The sequence below is a fragment of the Gallus gallus genome, chromosome 1, assembly GCF_016699485.2.
Source record: "Gallus gallus isolate bGalGal1 chromosome 1, bGalGal1.mat.broiler.GRCg7b, whole genome shotgun sequence".
In the NCBI taxonomy this organism is placed as follows: Eukaryota; Metazoa; Chordata; class Aves; order Galliformes; family Phasianidae; genus Gallus; species Gallus gallus.
In genome coordinates this window covers 68,330,828-68,353,323 of record NC_052532.1, presented here as the reverse complement: position 1 = coordinate 68,353,323, position 22,496 = coordinate 68,330,828, and the positions used below count along the sequence as shown (strand labels likewise).

At 41.8% G+C, this 22,496-nt stretch overlaps 1 protein-coding gene across 50 annotated transcripts in view; it reads right to left on the bottom strand.

Moving 5' to 3' along the window:
• The window catches only part of PPFIBP1 (PPFIA binding protein 1), a 99,688-nt gene that overhangs the window by 21,478 nt on the left and 55,714 nt on the right, over nt 1-22,496 (bottom strand). For 14 of the 50 annotated variants that reach the window (XM_046939471.1, XM_046939459.1, XM_046939470.1 and 11 more), the window contains 9 exons: nt 13,608-13,694; nt 12,387-12,500; nt 11,715-11,846; nt 7,754-7,846; nt 7,141-7,233; nt 5,369-5,483; nt 3,899-3,931; nt 2,492-2,553; nt 1,700-1,784 (listed from right to left, as the gene is read on the bottom strand). In XM_046939471.1, coding sequence (XP_046795427.1) covers nt 1,700-1,784; nt 2,492-2,553; nt 3,899-3,931; nt 5,369-5,483; nt 7,141-7,233; nt 7,754-7,846; nt 11,715-11,846; nt 12,387-12,500; nt 13,608-13,694 — 814 coding nt within the window. Of the gene's footprint in view, nt 1-1,699; nt 1,785-2,491; nt 2,554-3,898; nt 3,932-5,368; nt 5,484-7,140; nt 7,234-7,753; nt 7,847-11,714; nt 11,847-12,386; nt 12,501-13,607; nt 13,695-18,834; nt 19,107-22,496 lie in introns of those variants that run through there. The other 36 variants (XM_040697450.2, XM_025148997.3, XM_040697432.2 and 33 more) reach the window with 15 other exon arrangements.

Here is a 22,496-nt window from a genome sequence, read left to right as displayed (position 1 = left end):
AGAAGATGGAAATTTATTGATCTGACACAAGGACCCTCGCTCCCATGCAATGCAGCCTTACTTTCAGGAGAGAGTACAATAGGAGAAAGGTGCCATCAATAAATGTTGCTTCACAACTCAACCACCACGGCATAGCAGAGTGGGAGCATCCGACAGCCAAAGCCCAACCCCTCTTCAAGACATTCAGTGGGATCATCTTCTAAAAGCTGAATAAACTGGAGTAATTTCCTGTCCCACGTCCTGGGATTTCATACTAAGTACCTCTTTCCCTGTATTCACTAGGGAAAGACTAGGAGGGTCAAAGTCTATACTGAGAAAAACAACCTGTCTCCGTGATATCTTCAAGTTACCCATAAAAAAAAATGCAGCCCACAGTCTAAGAGCCTAAAACCAGCTTTTAAGTGACTGCATTACATTTAAAGACTGCCACAAATTAAGCACGTCTCATTTAATTAACACAGTAGCCTACATCAGCACCTGGCATCCTGTGCCCACTGAATGATTTGCCACTCCTGAACTGCCTCACTACAACCTAAAGACTTGGATTTCCACACATCATAGTGTCACAGTATTGACTCCAATAGGAGTTAACTGGTTCAAGACAAACAATGTTTTCTAAAAAGCAAGCGGAAGTCTAGCACTTGCTGGCAAAGATTTGGTGCAAATATAAGCCAAGGTTTGTTTACAAGATCCTTCCTTGCCCATTTGTTACCATCTGCCCTCAAGGTAGAGGGCAGGTAGACCTGAGGTTTGTTTTAACATCTTCCAGTCATTGAAGGCATGGCACTGTAGGAAAAACCAATCCCTATTTCAAAAATGCTCCTCCTCTTCCCTAACAGTAAGCACGCTGCTTTGCTCTCATGACTCTTGTTCTCCATGTGTTTCTTCTGCTTTTCTTTACAGGGAGAAAGGAGAAAGAGTGGGTACTGAGAGTAGTTACATTGAACTGACAATGACCACCCTCAACCTTTATAACCTTTGGGGATCAGTAGCTCCTGGAGTCTTTGAATGTATGAAGTGTAACATTACATGTTACATGTCTGTGTGCACGACAGAAGAGGTTACTAGGAAAGATGAGGAAAAGCCAGCCTGGCCTCCTGTAGTAAGGAAGGAGACTTATTCTGTAGCTGCTGTATTTGGCAGCTTGTGAAGTTTCCATTACATGCCAAAGACATTGTGTGTCACTGCAACACAGTCTTGGCAGGATGTCCACTTTGCTACTGTTATTTTTTTGCAGCTCTTGGGCATTGCTATTACCGTGTGTGCAGCTGCTGGGGCAATGCTGGTTTGGCTTGAAGGAACATGCCTGCTTAGTGACTGCTCTGCTTAGCTTCCAATGCCTCCCAGGGAACACATGCAAGTGAAGGGAATGGTGAAATTTAGCAGTTAATATAGTACCTAGTCCAGAAAAGTATTTCAAGAGGCAATGGAATGATCACGGGAATTCATCACACTCAAACTAACTTTACAGCAGTCAAATATGCATCATGACAGTAGCAATTACTACTACCAGAGGAACCAAGTGTTCAGCTGCATGGTCAGAAAAGGCAATTTACTAGCCTGCAGTAGTTGAAGAGCTGGCCTTTACTTCTAAGAGATACCTCTCCAAAGGTAAGTCTAAGATGTGATGTAACACTATCACAATGCACCTACAATTTAAGTGGAAGTAGAGTTTATAACTTCATAAACTGCACAGTACCTTTTTTACCTTGAGCCAATATCACCATGTCTTGAACTTTCTTGTACCTATTCAGAGATTGTCGAAGCTCTTCTATCTTTCGATCCTAAAACAGAAGAAAATTGTGATGATGCTTTTTCCTTTAGTAAATCAAAAATAATCAATAAAAATACTCAATAATTGTCTGTGAAACTAAAAGTAATGGGAAGTGTGGCTGGGACAGGGCCCAGAATTCTGAGAGGCTTTGAAATATCAACTACTTGTACTTAGTAAAAAAATATTGTCTGGTCAATCACTAGAATTGTCCCAGCCTTGGAATTGGATTTTACCTCCCTCTTTCAAGTCAAAGGTAGAGTACAATGCATTTACCATGTACAAAGGAAGCAGTAATCAAAAGATTTAGGGCATTAGTAATCAAAAGAAAACATCCTACAAAATGCACATGCATACAAATACACAAAACCATACATGAAAACAATCCATAGATTACAGACAGCCCTTTCAGAAATGCAGCCTGTGTTATCTCCTGAGACTCGTGACGGAGTTCTTTGCATTTTCAGAACATGGTGTAAAAATTGCAGTCCCACTGAACTTCATGACATTGATTTGCAAGGACTCTGTGTGCATGGGAATAAATGCCCATTGTATCCCTTTAAAAGGCTCCACAACACTTCTGACTGTAGCGACCCCTTGTTTCTTACAAATTTAATTGTATATTGAATTGTGACAAATTCACACATGCAGGTTTTTTTTTAAACAGATATAACTCAATCTAAAAAATGATTACTGGAAAAAAAATAATGATTTTGATACCTTTTCTTCATTTGCTGCCATAAGAGATTCTACCGCCTTCTTCATTTTCTGTACCTCTATATCTAAAAACACAACACAGTTACATAAGTCAAGTTAAATGAGACAGTGTGAGGAAATAAGAGAAAAAAAACAACCCTAGAACCAACTCAGTAGTATCTGAAGGTCAATCTACAAATTAAGACAAAACAAAAGCCACTTACATTCTGTGTCAGATGGAAATACATGGGCTATTTTTCTCCAAAACCTTTCTTTTCTGACTTTTTTTTAACCAAGGAAATGCCCAAGTTCTTGAAATTACCTTACCTACCCCCCTGTTTTAAGAAAAATGAAAGTCTAGACTACAATTATTGTTTGAATATCACTCTGTCCTTCATGTAATCTAGTAATCAGAAAACAAGAGGCCCAAAATACAAAATACTACAACCGGAGCGCAACAAAGTACATCCTCATTATAACAGTCAACAAACACCCCAAATGACATCTCAAAAATTCACTATACAGATCAACGGGATTAACAAACATGACGAAGAAAGCATTGTGCAGTGGTGTTTAGTCATAATTCAGTATGGGTGCACAAATGAGGAGGGCACAAAGAAATGATGCAAGTATTTGCTATGACAAGCAGTCATGCTAGAACACATACTGTAGTTCAGACTTGAAAAAGGTCCCTAATACAGAGATCATGGTTCTGTGTTTCATCTATAATCCTTACTTATGAGGAAACAGAACGTAAATGTCTCCATGTATTTCTAACAGTCTACGTGGTTTGAATTTGGAGGTGTTCTGGACTACAGAAATGTAAGAATTGAAATAATCTCAATTTTTTGCTAAAAATCTACCTTGCATAAATGAAATAAACTTGAAATGTCATTACAAACATTTGGAGGTGGGCAAATGCACAGGCAAGGAAGCGTTTTAACTTCCTCAAATTCCTTTGGAGAAAAATAAAACAAAAGAGGGGGAAGAACACCCTCCTCCTTAATGGAAAACAAGCTGCCTTACCAGATAAAAGCCACTTAGGCATATCGGGTAATGCTGCAACTGATACAGTTCCAATGATTTTCACCAAGTTATGCTTACAGCAAATCTGGACTACTGGAATGTAATTGCATTTCACTAAGAGGCAACTGTTTTATTTGTGCGTGCGTTTTAAGGAGAAAAATCTGTGCACTCCACTTTGGAACAAAATCTTGTGATTCTCCATGAAACCAAATCTTTGTCTATTAGCTTTTCTTCAGAAAACTTTGTATTCCAAGTGTGATATACAGTAAAATTTGAGAATATGGACAGATAAGTGTAACTAAGGGTTATAGATGACACAACTTAAGAGTGCTTGTTAAAGCAGTTTTATAATCACATGCAGAAAGCTCTTCTGGAATGCTTGTGGAAAGACATCAGAAACCTTACTTTTATCTTTGAGCTTCTTTTTACAATTTTCATCTGTGCAGAAAAGTCCATTGGATTTGAAATTAGCATGAAGGTTATAGAATTAAATAAACTTTTAACAAAATATTGCTACTTAAGGAGCAACTATTCATCACACACTATTGCAGAAGCAAACAGTTCCTGGTTTTGCACTGCACTCTCATTGCTGATGTTCCCATTGACTCAAATGGTCTCCCTGCTCTCATATGTATGTCTACCTATCTCAAGGATATTTAACTATAGATTAAAAAATAGGTGGAAACAATGTCTCAGAAAAAGCTTACCATCAATAGTTACCCTTAAGTTAACACTATGCAGAAAGCCAGAAAAGTTATACTGTAGGAAAATTTGTTCAGAAAGCATAATCCATGGTTCATCATGGCAGAAGATCCCTCTGCTGAGCTATACTGAAAACTAAACGACAGGCGAGAACCAGAGGGTAATGGAAGTTCAATGTATACAGCAGCCCCCAAGAAAGAAAAGCTCCATGTAGGTAGTAATAAATGCAATAAAGCAACACCTTGTTCACATTTAAATATTTTAAAAACAGGAATCACATTTCAATGCTGTCACTTTTAGTGCTGTTACAGAGTACATTTCAAAACAGATAATTTTATTCAGTAAAATTTGACAATCTACACACAGCCATTTCTGCCTCAGGTCAGAAGTGAACAATCAACCTCTTGAAGCTGGTTTTAAAATCTAGGGCAATTATTAGTGAGGTGTGTTCAGAAGTGAAATTTCAGCTTCCAATTTTCAATTGGAAAAAAATTTTTGAGGCCTTCAAGAAGATTTTCTATTTTCAAATGAAGAGCCTGAAACTAAGTTTCCCCCAAATAAATACTGGTTGTGCTTCTTCTCTGCAAGCAAATAGAAGTATTTGTCATAACATTTCTGACCTAATTCAAGCTTAATGAGGATTTAGAATGAACCAGTAGGCAAATCCAGAACCAATCCTCAAATTCTTAGAGTTGGGGCCACATTGAATATGTGCACACCATATGTAGGTTTGCAGGATGGCTTTTCCTCTTCCTTAACAGTAAGGGGTGTATAAGCAAAGCCCAGACACAAACACTCTGGAAGATATATTGAGGGAACTTCTTAGTGTAAGCTTTCTAGAGAACTGGTTGAAATTAGTTTAAGGCTTTCTTTGCCAACATAAACTGTGCTTTTTGAGGCATGATGCAAAAGCCTCAGGAAGAAGTAACTAGGGATTACCAAGACAAGTTCAGTGTTGATCAAGAACCTATTCCAATGGTAGGTTCAGCAGTAGCACTGTGAATAATCACTAAACGTGGTAGAAGTAGTAAACCAGAAAGACAGAAAGTGCATGAAAATTGAGGCTTTTATCTGTTATTCGTAGTTCACTCACAGAAGCACCACCTCAGACGAAGTGACTGAGGAGGACAAGGTGCCTCTGCACAGCCCTAAGAGAGCCTTCCATGTTCTTACCTCTGTCCAGTATTTCAATTCCTTCTCCTTTCAGCTTGCAGACCAATTTTTCTTGCAACCTTTTTACCTCAGCTTCCTTCTGCTCCAGTTTCTCTTTCAAAGCTGATAGTTCATCCTGTAACAGACACAAAATCACCCAGTGACAGTTTCCATGCACACATGAGATGTTTTCAAAATTCAATTATATGAAGCACAGAGAACAGCTCCTCAGACAGTGGAAATGACTAAGGGCCCTCTAACATTTACACTAGCTGAGGGGACGCCCACCAAACTCGGACTCTGAGTATCACAACAGACAACTGAGTTCTTAAGAGGGCAAAACCAGAGAACCAATGGACAAAAGCGTCAGTCTCATGAGTAATCTGTAAAAAGATTTTACATCTAAATTAAAAAAAAAAGTGTAAAGCAAAAAAGCAGTTTTCTTACTTGTTTAAACTTGCACCGACAGAAAAATTTCAAGTGATGAGGCTGACAGCTAAAATTTACAGCACTTGACTTTTATAGAGCATTTTGCAGGTTGAAAGTTGGACAATTATGGAGTTGTTCTCATGGAACAGGCTGAGGACAGTATCAGAAACAACCGCTGCTTGTACAAACGAATTGACTGTAATGCCATCAAGCACATAAACACATACTGAAAAGCAGTTCAGACAAAAACATGGTACCTCTGCCACAGTTTAGGTTTGCTGATCAAGCATTAGGAAAGAAGGCTTGGAGTTGAGATTCATGGGAACAAGACAGATGGTGTTTTGGGGGAGTTAGGGTATATTAGATAAATGCTGTCAAATTATAACTTATATCTAACCATCTGCACCCAGCAAGTGACTGGCATGGATCCACGCATGTAGCTTTTCAAAATTTGAGTCAAATCCTATCCAGTTTAGTAAAATGTTTCTCTTGTGTCCGAAGATATCTTGTGCAACAGCATCATCAAGACATGACCCCCCGCAGAGCAAAGGTACCCAACATTGAAAATTTAATTAGCTCCATTTGTAAACAAAACAAAACAAGACTCAATTTTGGCAATTTATAGCTCCTACTTAAGTGTAAAATCCTTTAAAGGAACGAATCGACTAGAATTTTGTGATGGCTTAGATTTTTCTTGAGCTTCCCTCAAAAAAATCTATTACAAATATGCATGGAAGTGATACTTGTAACCCAAAGCATGGCCAAAACAATCCTCCAGTGCTTCCCATTGGTACTGATTTTGATGGGATTTCTGACGGTGTATGACCTGTGCTTCTCAAAAACAAGACCCTCTCTTAGTCATATGAAAGCTGTGGTAAATACAGGAAAACTGGAGTTGCATGTAGTTGTCGATGCTATGTTATCTGTCCTCGATTAGAAACATAATATGTAAACTATCATTTGGGAGAGGGGACAGTGAAAGAGAATCACTGTTTTCTAGCTAGTTTCCATGAATAAATGTTCTCTTAAAAAAAGTGAGGAGACGTTCAGTTTGAATATTGGAGGTAAGTAACAGAAGATTCTGCTTCCCCTTGGAACAGGAATGAACTTAATCCAAGCTTAATTAAACTACAAATAACCCATGCGAAGTTCATGACACTAAAATTCTCTCCCATCTGATGTGACAGCTTATAAATAATATCTGCCCTAAGAGCCTTGCAATCTAATGAGAAAAGGAGCACTGCATATCAACACACAGCAATCAATGAAGAACAGAGCACGACAGCACAATGCAAGACAGACCATAAAATGGTGGAACATGAAGGATTCGAAACAGGCCAAATGTTACCCATAAGCTACTACACCTTAAGCATCTGGCATTTTTGCTCCATCCGCTGCTTTTCATACTGCATCTGACCCACTTTGATTTTCATGCTAGAAAGTTTGGCCATTAAAGACTGGTAACAGAGATAGAGGAGTGAGAGAAAACTAAAGACAGAAAAGAGGCAAAGCTAAATGGCAAAGAGAAGTCAGAAACTTACAGGAATAAAAAAAAAAGTGCTACAATCAGTTACAGGAATGTTTTCTCTTTAGGAATGGCTGATTTTCAGCACATTTAGGAGAAGAGAAACACTCAGCTGTGGTCTCACCCACGGCACACGTCTTATGCACCGCAACTGGTACTACTTGACCTACCAGTGAATCAAGGGTCTAACCAGTAATATATTTACAGTTACTGGCCAGCTGTGTGCTGAGTTATCCTTTACAAAAAACAACGTCTGGATCTGAAAACCACAACATGAAATTTGGGAGGTTTCTAGGTTTTGTTTGAGTTTCTAAGAGAGCACCATGAAACTCCTGGGCCTGAGCATGCTCAGAATTTTGCAAGGTGCAGGCAAGGACTGGGGAAAAACAGAAAGAAGTTCTAAAACTTGTGACTTGCACCCATCTCTGCATCTTCCCCACAGCCTCACTTACTTTGGTTGTTTTAAGCTTTTTCTCATACTGTAGTCTTTCATTGTCCATTTCTCCTACTCTTAATCGCAATTCATTTATCTCCTGGATCAAGTCCTGAGTGAAGGCAAAAACAAGACCAGAAACAAGAAGAAAAATCAGTAAACAGAGTGACAGTTGACTAGGCATGCCTTGGTGAGACTGTAAAAACACAACAGCAGTAAAAGAAATTCCAATCACCCAAATTTATAGTTAAGCAATTCTCAACTTTCTGGATATCCAGGGACATTATTTCTCGGTTTCTGCATTACTGCACTGAATACAAGAGGGCAAAGGAAAAAGAAATCAATTGCAGTCGCATTGCCTGTGCTTTTGACAAAGAAAGGCCTCCTGTCTGCCAAGCTGCTCAACTGTCTTTTGAAAATATGAAGAGATTACAGGGTGAATCCAAGTTTCCGTCACTCAAACAAGACCTTCTGAGCACTGAAGAAAAGTGCCATCACTGGTTTCTCTATGCTCCAAAGCACACTGTTTAAGCCTCAGTGCTACCACTATATCTGAGCTTGGCAAATTTAACCTGGTTTAGAAGAAACTTGGAATCACCACTTGGAGCCACGTGAGCTCTTCAGAACAGTTCAGCATCCTGAGCCTCCTCCTGGAGAGACCTGCCAGGTTTGGACATTAATTCAGAGCATTCCCTTCCTGCAGAGGTTAACTGAGCCCTAAGGTTGTGTCCCACCAATGTATAAAGCCATCTTTCTCCACAGTTCCCCATCCTCCACATCAGGAAACAGAATAGGAAGCCTGTGCAACAGCCAGGACAGAGTGTCCCTCCATACAAGTCACAGAATAGGAGCTACAGTTTATGGGGAAAATCACCACCTCCGCTCTGAAGGGGAGCACATCATTACCAGAAAGCTGTGGCTTTTGCACAACTTCAAGACATCCAGCAAGCTTCTGTTTCACATTTATTGCGCTGATCTTTCATTTATGGATGGATACCAGATAAGTGTTAAACTTGCAAGTTAAAAAATTAAAAATAAAAATCCATTCCTGAACAGCAACTGTAGTGCCTTGTCACTAGGAAACTCTTCAAAAGAGAAGATTAACTCTTTGGGCACAGAAGTGGACTCAAACTGCCGCATAATGGCTTTCACAATACCAAGCCTAGTGTGGGTCCCTGGTAATACCTTTCAGCCCCATTCCATATTTTCCCAACTTACAAACCTCTGGTTATACATGCATAATTAATCTGATAGCAACCAAGCAGAATCTGTATTTCTTTAGCACAGTCCAAGCTCAATTACCGTAACTACAATGAAAATGAAAATGTAGAACATTTGAGGATGGTAATAACTACTACTGCTGCTAATGTATGACTAATTTGGATACATCTGCAATTCCTTACTGATTCTTCAAACTACAACTTCTATAAATCACGTCACTCAAGTACAAATACACACAGATGTCAGTATTAACTGAGCTATTCCTCAACAATACTAGGTGCTGAAGACCTCTAACAAATCTACATTTCCAGGTCTGAGAGTTAGTTTTGACACTTCAGAAATTCATTTGTTTTGGACTTTCCTCTCCTTCAGCCACCACTTTTGCTATGCTGTGATCCAATTTCAAAATAGGCTACACGTGCTGAAGTTGTTGCCTACACATTTATCATTTGAACTATATGACTTTTTAAAATACTGGAGGGGGAGAGGGAAATCCATATTATCCGTATTCAGTTATCCATATTCAAAAAGCCACAGTGAAGCAATGAAAAAACCCACAAAATTATTCTCCTTTTTTGAAAAAGAAATAGCACAACAGATTAACAGAAGTGTCAAGATGCACTCACAGTGTCAGAGAAACAGACTAATATTGCAACCAAGAGCATGAGATCCTGGAGTGGAAAATAAAATCTTCTGTTTAATATGGGCCTCGCATAACTGAATCGTTTATTGCTGGCAACTGGTCACCAAAAATACTGTACAATTCACCCAAGGGCTAAATAGAACTAGAGAGGAGTCCTAATAGCATGCTTTGCCCTAAAAATATTTTCAATTACTCACCCTTCTACGCAACAAGAGACATCTCTCATGTCTTAGGTTATCTAAAGCATGGTAACTATAATCACATTCTTTCTCAGCTTTTTTTTAGGCAGAAAGTCACACTGAAGATTCACCAGGCTCCACAGAGACCCTCATCAGTACAAACAAGATGGCCAGGCCTTGCATAATTAAGCAGAGGAAAAATACTAAACAGCCCTGCCTCCCCTGCTATTGAATCACTAAAAAACATGCACAATGGTCTTTTTCCTTGCACAGACCCACAACTGTAGCCAATGGAGCTGACATATGGATTCCTATTTCCAAAACTCTTTTCCACCCTTGATTGCATTACTTGTGCTCTCCATTGCGGGGCCAGAGAGGCACAAAAAAGCAAGGGCAATGTAAGGCTTTGAGGGTCAGAGGCTTCCTTACTGGTATTGGAAATGCAAACTACGTTCATCATTCTCCTCCACTGAGAAATTCATCTGCACAAAGGAGCCTGGTGGTGTTTTAAGTTATGAAGAATTCCCCATGAGTTAGCAAGTTTAACCTCTGGCTCCTGCTTCAAAGACCATGTCTGGTTATGGACTCCTCCCTAAATAAACTCCCTACTACATTTTCTTACAAAAACCAAGCCCAGCTCAGACCATCCGTGCTCACTAAGGAAAATAATCCTGGTGTCTGCTGAGAAAGTGGAAAGACTGGAACGGGTTAAAGAACAGATAAATTATAAATCTCTATTAATTATACAGTTAGCTTTGAAAAAGCTGTACATTTGAGCATCTAGACAGGAGAAGTCCTAGAGCACAAAGTAAAAAAGGCTAACAGATATAGCAAAGAATCTTTGTAGAGAAAGAATGGTGAACATAAGACACCTACCAAGCTAGAAGGGGAAGTTGAAATGAGAAACATAATTAAAAACTAGATAATATGAAGGACTTAATATAAATGATAATTGATAACTTCACTAACTAGCATGTAGGAACCCGAAAGAGAATTAAAAAACACATTAAATTGAAAGGGTCAAGCTTTGTCCTTTGTGGTGACATTATAGCTTCTTCTCTTCTAGAAATGAATGACATCTGGAACACCTCCAATATGAACATCAGACATCTCAGCTCATTTGTAAACATAGAATCTGAAATTTTCTTCCCTGGCAGGCTCCGAGGTATTTCTGACAAGGGTATGTTACCCTTGCAGTGAAGCACAGCCTAATTCTTGGAGTTTCCTGTAAAAACCAAGTTTGCCAACCTGCAGCCTCGGGTTCCTAGCTTCAAAGGCATCCAGGGTCAGCTGCACAATCCAAGGAGCACAGAGGGCAAATAGCTCAGGAGAGTTCTTCCAAGGATGGCAGCTCCAGGCTGTGGCTCTGCCTGGCACTGCGCACCTCCGGGCAGAAGCCAAGCTGGGGAGAATATCTGCAGCTCCCTCCTGTGGAGCTGAGGTCTGAAGTGAGGCTTCAAAACGCCCTCACAGAGTTACCTCATTCTTTGTTACTGAAAACAAAATTTATGCCTTTTAGCATGCCATGTCGTTGCACATGCATTTTGGCATGTTTTCTGCCCTTACAATGGACACAGTTTGCCTCAAACAGACATGCCTTACTCAGAAGAAGACAGCTACAAGCTGGGATGGAAAAGTGCAGTGCACTCACACAATTATATTTAAATTCATCCTAAATGCCACCTGCCTGAAAACCTGAGGGCAAGAATCAAAAACTCTTTAGGGAAATCTTTCTTTGTAAAAAACTTGGTTTACCAAGCCAAAGGGGACATTGATTTTATTTGGAGATACAGACGTTTTAACCTTAAAGATGAATACCTCCTTTGTCTGGCAAAAAACAAATGAACACAAAGCAAAACAGAAAACATTCCCATGAATGTTCTGATAATGTGAAGCGCACACAGCTTTCATAATTTCTTTCTCTGGTTTTCACTCACCTCTGTATCTCTGAATCTGTCCTCATAGTCCAATCTATCCTTCTCTACAGATGTAAGCTTTAGCTTCAGATTGGAAATCTCTGCCATAAGATCCAGCTTCTGAGTTTCAAGGGATGTTCTGCTCAGAAGCTCCTGATTCAAGATAAAGAGGAACAAAACAGAATTATTCATCCAAGGGGAAAGAAATCAGTCATTTATTTCAGCAGCTAAAGGCCTCTTTCAGGAGCAAACCGTCATACTCCCTGCACTCCCTGAAGCACTGGACACAGCAATTAACCATTTGACAGACTCTGGGCAGCTAGGATGCAGCTGAGATCACTGGATCACTATCACAGGTTGGCTGCCAGGCTGAGAAAAAAGCTTGTCTGTCATCACAGTTGCCCTGGGCAGCGGGGAGCTTTGAGGGGAATCCACCCATCCTGCCAGAGGCTTTCATCCGAGTCTCTTTGAAGTTCAGTGGGGAAAGGCTCAAAGCAGAGCAGGACTGGATTCCTACAGCGTAAAATAGCATTGACATTACTAAGTACAAAGACTTGAAAGCAAATATGGTAGAAAATTGTCACTTAGTTAAGTGTCATGAAGGAATACAACACCTTGAACTGAGGCACACTGCTCTTATAAAAGCAAAATGTTGTTCCCTAAGAGCAACACAGACACATGTTTGTGAAATACCTGCTGCAGCATCTCCTCTGTGGCATTCAGCTTCTCCCTGTGCTCCTCTAGACAGAACTCCAGATCCCGAATCTTTTCTCCCTGGGCCTCCACCTGGTCTGTAAGTACGCTTACCTGCACAACAGAGATAAAGGGCTGCACTTAAGTACCTTGCACTAATACGGTATGCATCACCTGAAAAACTTTATGGGAGTAACAGCTCTGCCTGGGATACAGACAAAACGGGACCAGGGAAGAAAATGGCATAGAGGAGCTCTGCAACGGATGCAATGCATGGCAAAGCTGATGGAGCTTTCCACTCACACTTGTGGAAACTTCAGCCAGTCTCCTGGTTGACACACTGCAATTCTTCAACTCCCCTTCTGACTCATCCTGACAGTATTTGCAAGGGTGGCTGTTGCATTTTATGGCCAACAATTATATCTTTCTCTGTGACAGTGTAGAGGCTTAAGCTCCTGCCTTAACAACTAAATTGCTAAACTTCACCAAATGCCATCTATCCTGCTTTCCAAGTGACTGCACACAGTATAACACAGCGTACAGTTTCTCCCTTTCATACTGCTTCTGAATAAACCTCTCATTTTTAAACAGGTTATTTTGAGAAAATCTGCAGTATCATCAGGAAGGTTGGCAAGCTGGCTGGAGAACACCCTGATACTTCCATGGGCATCCCTCATGATGGATGTACATTAGGGACTGCAGCATGCCTGTACAGACAGAGAGGTGCCACGTAGCCCCAACGCTGATGGCAGCAGCAACCCAGCTGGCCAGGGCACCTGGGGCTGAGCTCCGAGGCAACCCATGGTCCAGGCCCAGTGTAGTCTGACAAGACAGCAGGGTTTCTGAGGAGCTGCTCTCTTCCTCCCACCCATCAGCCAGTTCCCACAGCTTTTGTCACCTTGCATGAGAAGGGTGCATCACCTGATATGAACAGCATGCAAACAGCCACAAAAACCAGTGATCTTAAGAATACATATGTGAGCCACTGGTGGCTTTACAGACCTGCTCAGCAGAAAGACCCACAGAAAGAAAGGCATTTAGACTTTTACTATAACTTAATAACACATCTTAATCTGGCTTAACTCTCAGGTATCAGCAAGCTCTCTAATCACTGCCCAAGACAGCATAATTGCAAATATATCCTCAGAAGTGTAATCACATAATATCAAAAAGTCTTATGAATGCAGGGGGAAAAAAAAAATCATTTAGGTGATGACTCACTTGCAGAACAAGAGATTCCTTATCATTTTCCAGACGAGCCAGCCTTTCTTGATACACATCTCCATTCCCAGATATGTGTCCATTAGTCTGAAAAAGACAGCAAATATCGTATTGTCAGTTATCTTATGATAAGCAGCATTCTTCTGTACAGCTTTCAAATCATTCCATGTCAGAAACTAGCCAAACACTGTGACACTTAGCACTGCAAGGAGGACATCTAACATACAGCATTATGATCCAGACATAACTCATTGAGCATAAGTTTAAGTCAAAAGGTTTACACTGATTACCACTCTCTCCCAGGATCAAACGAAGTTTTGGTCTTGTACACTTCATCAGCTTCAAATGACAATCATAAATAATTTGCAATGGCAAACACTAACAGTAACACCAACACAGTCAAGTGTGATAAACAACTGTATTATAATGACTTGAGTTTTTCATCTGTGGACTCTCAGTGTTGATAGCATTAAGATTTTCCAATTGAAACGCTTAACGTTATCTACACATTTAAGGAATACTATTACTCTGCACCATTCAAGATTGGATTTAGAGTATTCACTGGTCTCCAAAATGATACAAACCAAATATACTGTCAACAGATACACGACCACAGTTCAAGACAAGAGTTGTTCGGGGGCTTACAGATGAGAAGGCAAGAACCTTCTGGTGACCCAGTTCTGCAGAATTCACTTACTGCACATTCAGCATTTGTTAACAAAATCTGTGCTCAGTGGTGTACCATGCCAAACAATACTTGCCAGAGACAAATACCACAAGACGTTCAGCAAGTGAAAAAAATCAACTTACGATCCACAAAATGTGCATTATGCTTCTTGCAAGTCAAATGATTATTTTTTTTTAAACATACAGTAAGAGACATCCTTTTATATCAGGCACCTTTTACTGGGTATGGGTGAACATCTGCATTCTAAATGCATCTCCTTCTAAAGCTGCCTGAAGCTAAGGAGAAACAAAAATACATACTAATGCTATCAAAGTCTAGAGGAATCAGCAACTTTCTTTCTTTCTCGAGCTGGGAGAAGGATTTTCCTCTCTCCATATTCAAAGCTGTCTCAAAGCCCTTTGTGATGTATGCCACAATAACATCTCAGCTCAGGAAAGAAATTCTTGTTCCCATCATTGCATGAATGTGTGGTGCAGTTGATACGCCCGAGGGATGGGATGCCATCCAGAGAGATCCAGACAGGCTCAAGTGAACCTCTTCAGTTTCAAGAAAGCCAAGTGCAAGGTCTTGCATAGCAATCTCCACAAGTACAAGATGGGGAATATAAGGAATATAAGGATGGAGCACAGCCCTGCTGAAAAGCACTTGGGGGTACTAGTGGATGGCAAGCTGGGCATGAGCCAGCAATATGCCCTTGCAGCCCAGAATGCCAACCATATCCTGGGCTACATCAAAAGAAGCATGGCCAGCAGGGTGAGGGAGGTGATCATGCCCCTCTACTTTGTGCTGGCGAGGCCTCACCTGGAGTACTGCATCCAGATGTGGAGTCCTCACTACACGAAAGCCATAGACCTGTTGGAGAGCATCCAGAGTGCCACAGAAATGATCCAAAGGATCTAACACCTCTGAGGTGTTAGACACCTCGTTATAACATATATAACATATAACACGTATGAGGTCAGGCTGAGAGAGCTGGGACTGTTCAGCCTGGAAAAGGCTCAAGGGAGACCTGAAGGTGGCCTTTCAGTATGTAAAGGCAGGATATAATAATGAATGGGACAGACTCTTTAGCAGGGTCTGTTGTGACAGGATAAGAAGGAATGACTTCAAATTAAAAGAGGGGAGATTTAGATGGGATGTAACGAATTAGTTTTTTTACAATAAGGGTGGTGAGGCACTGGAACAGGTTGCCCAGAGAGATGGTGGATGCCCCATCCCCAAAGACGTTCAAGGTCAGGCTGGATGGGGCTCTGATCAACCTCATCTTGCTGTAGATATCCCTGTTCATTGCAGAGGAGTTGAACTAGAAGACCTTTAAGGGTTCCGTCCAACTCAAGAAATTCTATGAATCATTTAGAGGAGACTGTGAAGCTGTTCTAAAATTCAGCATGCTCAGCACTGAGACTTCCACTGACTTTGAGGGGCCCTGGCCTTTGCTTAACGTGCAGCGGAAAGATGCTAAGCCAGTGCTTGTGGTGCCCCAACTACCGTGGCAGGAGAGGCCATTCCCACGTATGAGCTGTGTGCAAGGCTCAGGCTTCTGTTTGAGTCTCCCTTTTAAGAAGCTTGTCCCCCTTCATGTTGTAGAGCATGTCTCAGGAGACCTGCTGGCTAAAACACCTTTTCTGTATTACATGCTTGAGTTTGGGCTGGGGGAGGAACCCCTTTGTGTGAAACTGGAAGAACGAAATTCTCAACATCATCAGCTGAAGACTGGATGCAAAGCAAATAGAAAGAGGTAGCAAGTTTTTTTAAACACTTTAAATTAAGGTGAAACAAGTCAAAGAGCTTCCAACAAACTTGTTAGCAGCTCAGGTAGAAGATTATGCTTTAAATTTTGTGACTTGACTTCCATGCATACTACAGAAAACAGGTTTTTCTGTACTTTTGTTATTCTGTGTAGCTCTCTGGTAAAGTATCAATTTCTTAGTCTGTACTAACGTAACACAGAACACATTTATCAACACAAAGCATGTGCCTGTGATACAGAAAAGGGATATTCACTCCTCGCTGCAAGGAGGCAGCTGAGGTCTAAAAGTGCCCCAGATTCTACTGTGGCTCACACCAATACCCACCCACAGCACAATGCTCAATTCCCCGCCTCCCAGACAACTCAGCAGGGCCCTAACCACTGAACCTCTTGCTACTTGTAGACAATGTGACCAGACAAGTTATCTCAAACCAGAGACTGCGTGAAAAGGTAAATACTGGCTTCACAGTACAATGAAAATGTCTTTACAGTGCTGTGAAAACCGATGAGGTGTTAAAGCAGGCTGTTAGTCACTGGGCACAACATCTTGCCGAGACACCTTTGTTGTTAAACACCATTCGCATTCCTCAAAAAAACTCTATTTTTTTGTTCAGCATGTTGTTCCTCATCTTAGAGTAGAAGTATGTGGAGACAGAGTTCAGGCCATGGCTGCACTTTGGCAACAGAAATGGAGATGAAATGGTAAGAGCCCTGGAGAGAACTGGAGTAAAGGCTGTTCTGCCACAGAACCAAACAAAAATACGTCTTTACGTAGTAAAGTAGTAGTGCATTCTGCATAAAAGAAGACCTCCTGTAGTATACTGAAAACAAAACATTGTGTACAACTCAACATCAGGTTGTCCTTCGCCTGAAATGTGCTAACTTCTCCGTAATACCTGGGATTGACTGTAATATCAGAGCAGGTCTTAGCTATGAAAAGGCAGTCACTGTCTTCAGTCATCCTGGAGGAAAAGATGACAGCAAATGACAACACAGAGAGGCCTCCACATCAGTTTTTTAGAGTAGCAGCCCCAGCCCCTTCTGTAGCGGTGCAGAGACCAGGGAGCATCAGGCAATGGACAACAGCCGCCCAATGCTCTATCACATCTCTCCCCTGCTCTGTCCTCTCCCCAGGAAGAACAAAGTTGATGCCTGGTATGATTTTCCTCCCAGACAGAGTGGAAGGAAGAGAGGAGATGACAGAGCCCAGCAGCCATTGCATCATGCACCTACTCAAAAAATAAAAATAAAAAAGAAAGTACTTGATTCAACTGCAACTGTAAAGCGTATTTGGGGCAGCTGGTAGTTCTGGACCAAATTTATATTGTCAAAGTCAATACCAGATTAACACAGTTTACAAGCTGTGGAAGACAAGCTTTTCCATTTTCTGAAGAAGGGTCTTTTTCATCAGCAATTTAGAATTTATCTTCAATTAAGTGGTTAGACTTCCATGTGTTTTCAATTTAGGGATTAATTGCAAAGCACTGTATGGGAAGAGAATGCAGATTTACCATTACAATCCTAATCCTAAAGACAAAAGAGCAATTGTCACGATGCCACTGAGACTTCTCAGAAGTTTGTTAGGCATTTGCTTAAAATGCCTTACAAGATCAGATCCAGTGCACTTAAAACTCTGCAAGATCAATCCACTGCTAATCTGCTGTGTACATATCAGCTTTGTCCGCAGACATGTAAATGTCAAAACCCACAATGCTCTACGGAGAATTATTCCTGTAATAAGGAGATGCATCACAAACTTCCACAGTCTGCCTGTCCTCAGTCTTTAATCCATTTTTCCTAAAAAAATAAGTTAACATTCCAAGGCACAGAAAAAAGTTTCTAACAGCTGCCTCCTTAAGCATCCTAAAACAAACAAACAAAAACATTAAAAAAAATCTTTCCTCTTACTTGCTGAATTCTCCTTTCAAAAATAGAACCCAGTTTTAGCTTACTGGAGCTGATTCCTTTATTATCCTTCATTTTCTTTTCTGCTTTTGAGACAGCATAAGCAGAACAAGTCACACTGTTCTTGCTGAAGATGCAAGCTGATTTTTCTAAGAGGCACTGCCACTCCACAGAATTATTCCATCGTACAGCAGATTGCACAGTTCTGACCACCACAGCCCAGCCAACAGTCGGGCAAGTGGGCCGTCCCTGACATCTCTTCCCTGACCATCTGGAGTTAAATTAGAGCTCATTGACATGCTTAAGTTGTTCAGATTGTTATAATACACATTACCTACACTTAGCTAAGCACAGCTACCATTGCTTCGTCTGTTTTCTCAGTGTTGAACCAGTTTGTGTGGAAGCCTACCGCTGCCCTCTGGAACCTGCACCTCCCGCTGATGTTCACCCTGCTCCACATGCTGACAGCAGGCATGCTGAGGCTTCCCCAAAGTTTACAGATAGATCCTCCCTATCTGTAAAGAAGGGAGGAGCAGTGAAAAGAAAAAAAAAAAAAAAAAAAAACCCAAACAACACACACACTTAAAATCTCCGCATTGTATTTTAAAGCCTTTCAAATAAAAGTGAATTCTGAAAGAAAAACAGATTGAGACAGAGGTTCGCTACGAGGATTACCTGAAACATTTTCTAAATACAAATAGCACAGCTGTTGAATTGCACTTGAAGTGAAGACGCAATCGTCTCTGAATATTCTGTTTCTCCTGCAGCAGCTCAGCTGGTTTCTTGCACAGGAGAGACAAAATGCTAACTCCCTGACAGCGCTGCCCAGCTATGGCTTGTCACTGGGAGAAATGCAGGAGCCTGAGCAAGCGGAGATACCCTACCTTATTTAGCCAGACGCAGTGCCCGTGGATGTCCCAGCTATACTCCATGCTGCTCGCAGCTATCTTCATGCACGGACGGACGCGAGTGGCCGTGGCAGGCAGCTGAGGTACAGAGCAGCAGGAGCAGCACCCAGCAGTGCTGTCAGGGCTCCTCCAAACCCAGACAGGGGGTTAATCAAGGGCAGGGCTCCCCGTCTCACCAGAGCTGCAGGAGAAGGTGGCACCAGGCGGGAGATGTGGGAAGCGGAGCTCGGCTGCAGCACTCCTCAGGCGGAGCAAACAGCTCCTTCAGGAATTAACACATCAAAGCCCGGGAAACTCAATCCCTCATCTACCAAGAGGAGCTGGAGTCTCCAATGTCTGCCAATAGAGTAGGGACCCTGGCATACACACCGCTCCCTTCTCCCTGCTGCAGAACAATCAGGAGAAGGCTTTCTCTTCTCGATAGGCTCTTAATTGCGAGAGCGGGAAGAGCACATGTAATTCATGGGTAGGTGCCAAGAAAAAGAGGAAGGAAGCAGCTGACTAAATGGTCCCAGATGTTACCAGTGGCTTGTGTCAAGTTTATGTTGTACTCTAAACCACGTAAAATGCAACAATAACAACCAGCGTTCACCCTCACGTTTCAGTCCCAATGCACCCAGTACCTTCAGCAGCTCAATAAAATCCCGACTACTTTTGACTACAAGAGCCCAGCTCTGCAAGTTCCATGATTATCTAAAAAAGCACAGCTTTTAATATGAAAAGCGAACGTTTACTACTAATGTTGGTAGACTAGAAAGTCTCAAAAACAGGAATGGTGAATAATCCAGAATAAAAAAGAAGAGCAGAAGAAGAACAGCAGCTGTGCTTTTCAAGCTAAACTGATGCATTCTGGATTCAGAATGGTGATTTTCAAGTGCCATACCACTGGGGCTTCCTTGCATTCCAGTGCAAGACTGTACAGGTTGTTCTCACTACTGACAAACTCTGCCAGGCATGACAATGCCATGCTAAGACACGCCAATAATGAACCCACATTATCTTCCAATATTAAAAGCACACCAGTCTGGATGATCACTCTTATCAAAAAGCATTTCAAGAGTTTACAGAAATAGATCTCCCATGAACAAAAAGTATTACCAGGAGGCAGTTCATAATGACAGACTGATGAAGTATCACAAGGCTCCTTTCATTCTATAGCTCAAGGAGAGATCTCAGACAGGTGCTTGGTGCTAAAACCTATGTGCCACACATTACTTTCAATAGCTAAGCTCAGCATAAGCACAAACTGAGCCAAATGAATGCACTGCACGCCCACACTAAGACAATCAAACAACAAACTTTGGTTTGAAGACAAGATGTTTCCATGAATAAAAAACATGAGATGACTTCTGGCTAACCAAACCACTTCCACCACTTGGGAATCACCCTGTCTTCCAGACAGGCTAGTCTATCTCTGCAAGACTACAAGCTGTGTTTATCCAACCAGGGAAGCTTCCCTCTGAAATACAATACCCTCTGTGATTAACTCTCACTACACTCAGAAAGAACTGGCTTTTCAAAGAATGTCAGAAGCTGAGGCTGGTCTGTGAGATGTCACTCTGGATTACACAAGTCTCTATGGAGACCACAGCTCACACTATCATCTTCAAGTGAGTTGACAGCATTCTTTGAGAAATCTTTGAAGGTCGTTAAGTTTTTATAATACTCTCATCATATTCAACACACAGTGCCACAGAGAGTTAAAAAAAGTTAAAATCACAGTTGCATTTGTTGCTATGGATCATGGTGAGTTTTACAGAAAAAGTCACAGAATATCCGGAGTTAGAAGCGCCCCACAGGGATCGCTGAGTCCAACCCTTGGCTTAACACAGGACCACCCAAAATTCAAACCCTATGTCTGAGAGCAGTGTCCAAACATTCCTTGAACTCTGGCACTCAGGGCCGTGCCCACCGCCCTGTGGTGCAGCCCCTGTCCCCAACCCCCAGCTGCCCCTTCCCTGACACAGCTCCATGCCGTTCCCTCGGGCCCTGTCGCTGTCACACAGAGCAGAGCTCAGCGCTGCCCCTCCGCTCCCTGTGAGGAGCTGCAGCCGCCATCAGGCCTCCCCTCAGCTCCTCTGCTCTGGGCACAACACGCCAAGCAGCCTCTGACACTCAGGAAGTGCCCATCCACATTTACCCTTCAACCCTCTTTTTAACAAGACCCAGCTGGTTTCCTCTTTCTGGGAAGGTTGATTCAATAAAATGTATTTTTTAAAAAAGTAAATAAATAAATAAAATCAGAAAGAAAACTGTCTTGCTTATTCCAACTGAAGAGAAACTGCAACAACCAGAAGCAATTCTTTTGAGAACTGTTCTTCAAGAAATGAACAGATCAACCGATCAACTTCCCACTGCTGGCATTTCCAACAACCCCAACACAATGCCCTTGGTCTTGCAAGAGGCAGAATTTCCAACTGGGATGGTCTTGTTACTGGTGACCACGTTACAGATTGCTCACATGTCTATAGTCAAACCAGATGCTCCATAACAAGACTACAGCATACGTTTTACTAAAGCACACATCGGAATATATTATGCATTTCTGTTGATCAGAAGAGATCTGAAAAGCCCCAAGACTTTGGAATAGTTGTGATCTGCAAATGCATTTCACAGCTGGTCCCCAGAGCAAGCATGTAGTCCTAGCACTTCTGAGCTTAGAAAAGGCTTCAGTCGTTTTCTAGACTTTGAACAAATGGCCTCATTACCAGTTTAAATTGCAGCATTCACCTGCCACCCATTTGTACATGGAGATGCGTGCAGGGTTTCAGCAACACAGAGATTAGTTTTCAGCTGTAAATGGACAACTGGAAACGACATGCTGCAGTTAAACCAGCTTATTTGTGCAAGACAACGCCGCACTTAGAACTTCTCTGAACTCCCCAGGGGGACCATCTGATCGCTCCTCCTGGAAATGCCCTGCCAGATGTCTGGGCTCTGCACATGTGCTCTGGTGTCACGTGGCCATCTGGCATCCACTGGTTAAAAAATTCAGGATAAGGCACTGTAACTCTTCAGTCCTTTCTGAGTACTTGTCGCAGACTTCTCTAATACTACCCATGCACAGAGAGAAGAGCAGAAAGGAGGAGGTCACAAAGTGGCATAAAAACACAAGGCAGCCCATTTGGACATGGCAAAATTGAATCCTCTGCCTTATTGTACTGAAGTGAGAAGTTTCAGGAGACTGTGTTCAGACCCTTTTCCCAACTAGGGCATCAGCAGTTTCTCTCTGGGGGCCAGGAGAGGATTTTTCTCTTGTGACACACTGTTTGGCAGCAGTGAACACTATTTTTGTTTTCCTCTGAGACACGAGAGACGTGGTTACAGCTTTGGGTGGGACGTCACGCACCAGTTCTAGCAGCTTTGAATAGCCTGGTGGACGCAACTTGTTCATGCGTTGAGGATTAAACCAATTTCACACCAGTGAGATGCTTTCCCTTCCTCTGTAAGAACGGACACTGTTACAGAAAGCCTTCCTGCAAATCGCCTGGGCACTTTACCTAACAACTGCCCTGCTCAGATAGGGATGGTGACACTGTTGGCACCTGTAAATCCCATGGTCTTTACCTGGAGCACGGTACAAAGCCCAGCTTTCAGTTCTTCCTACTAGAGGTTTTTAAGGATGCCAGAGAGGATCA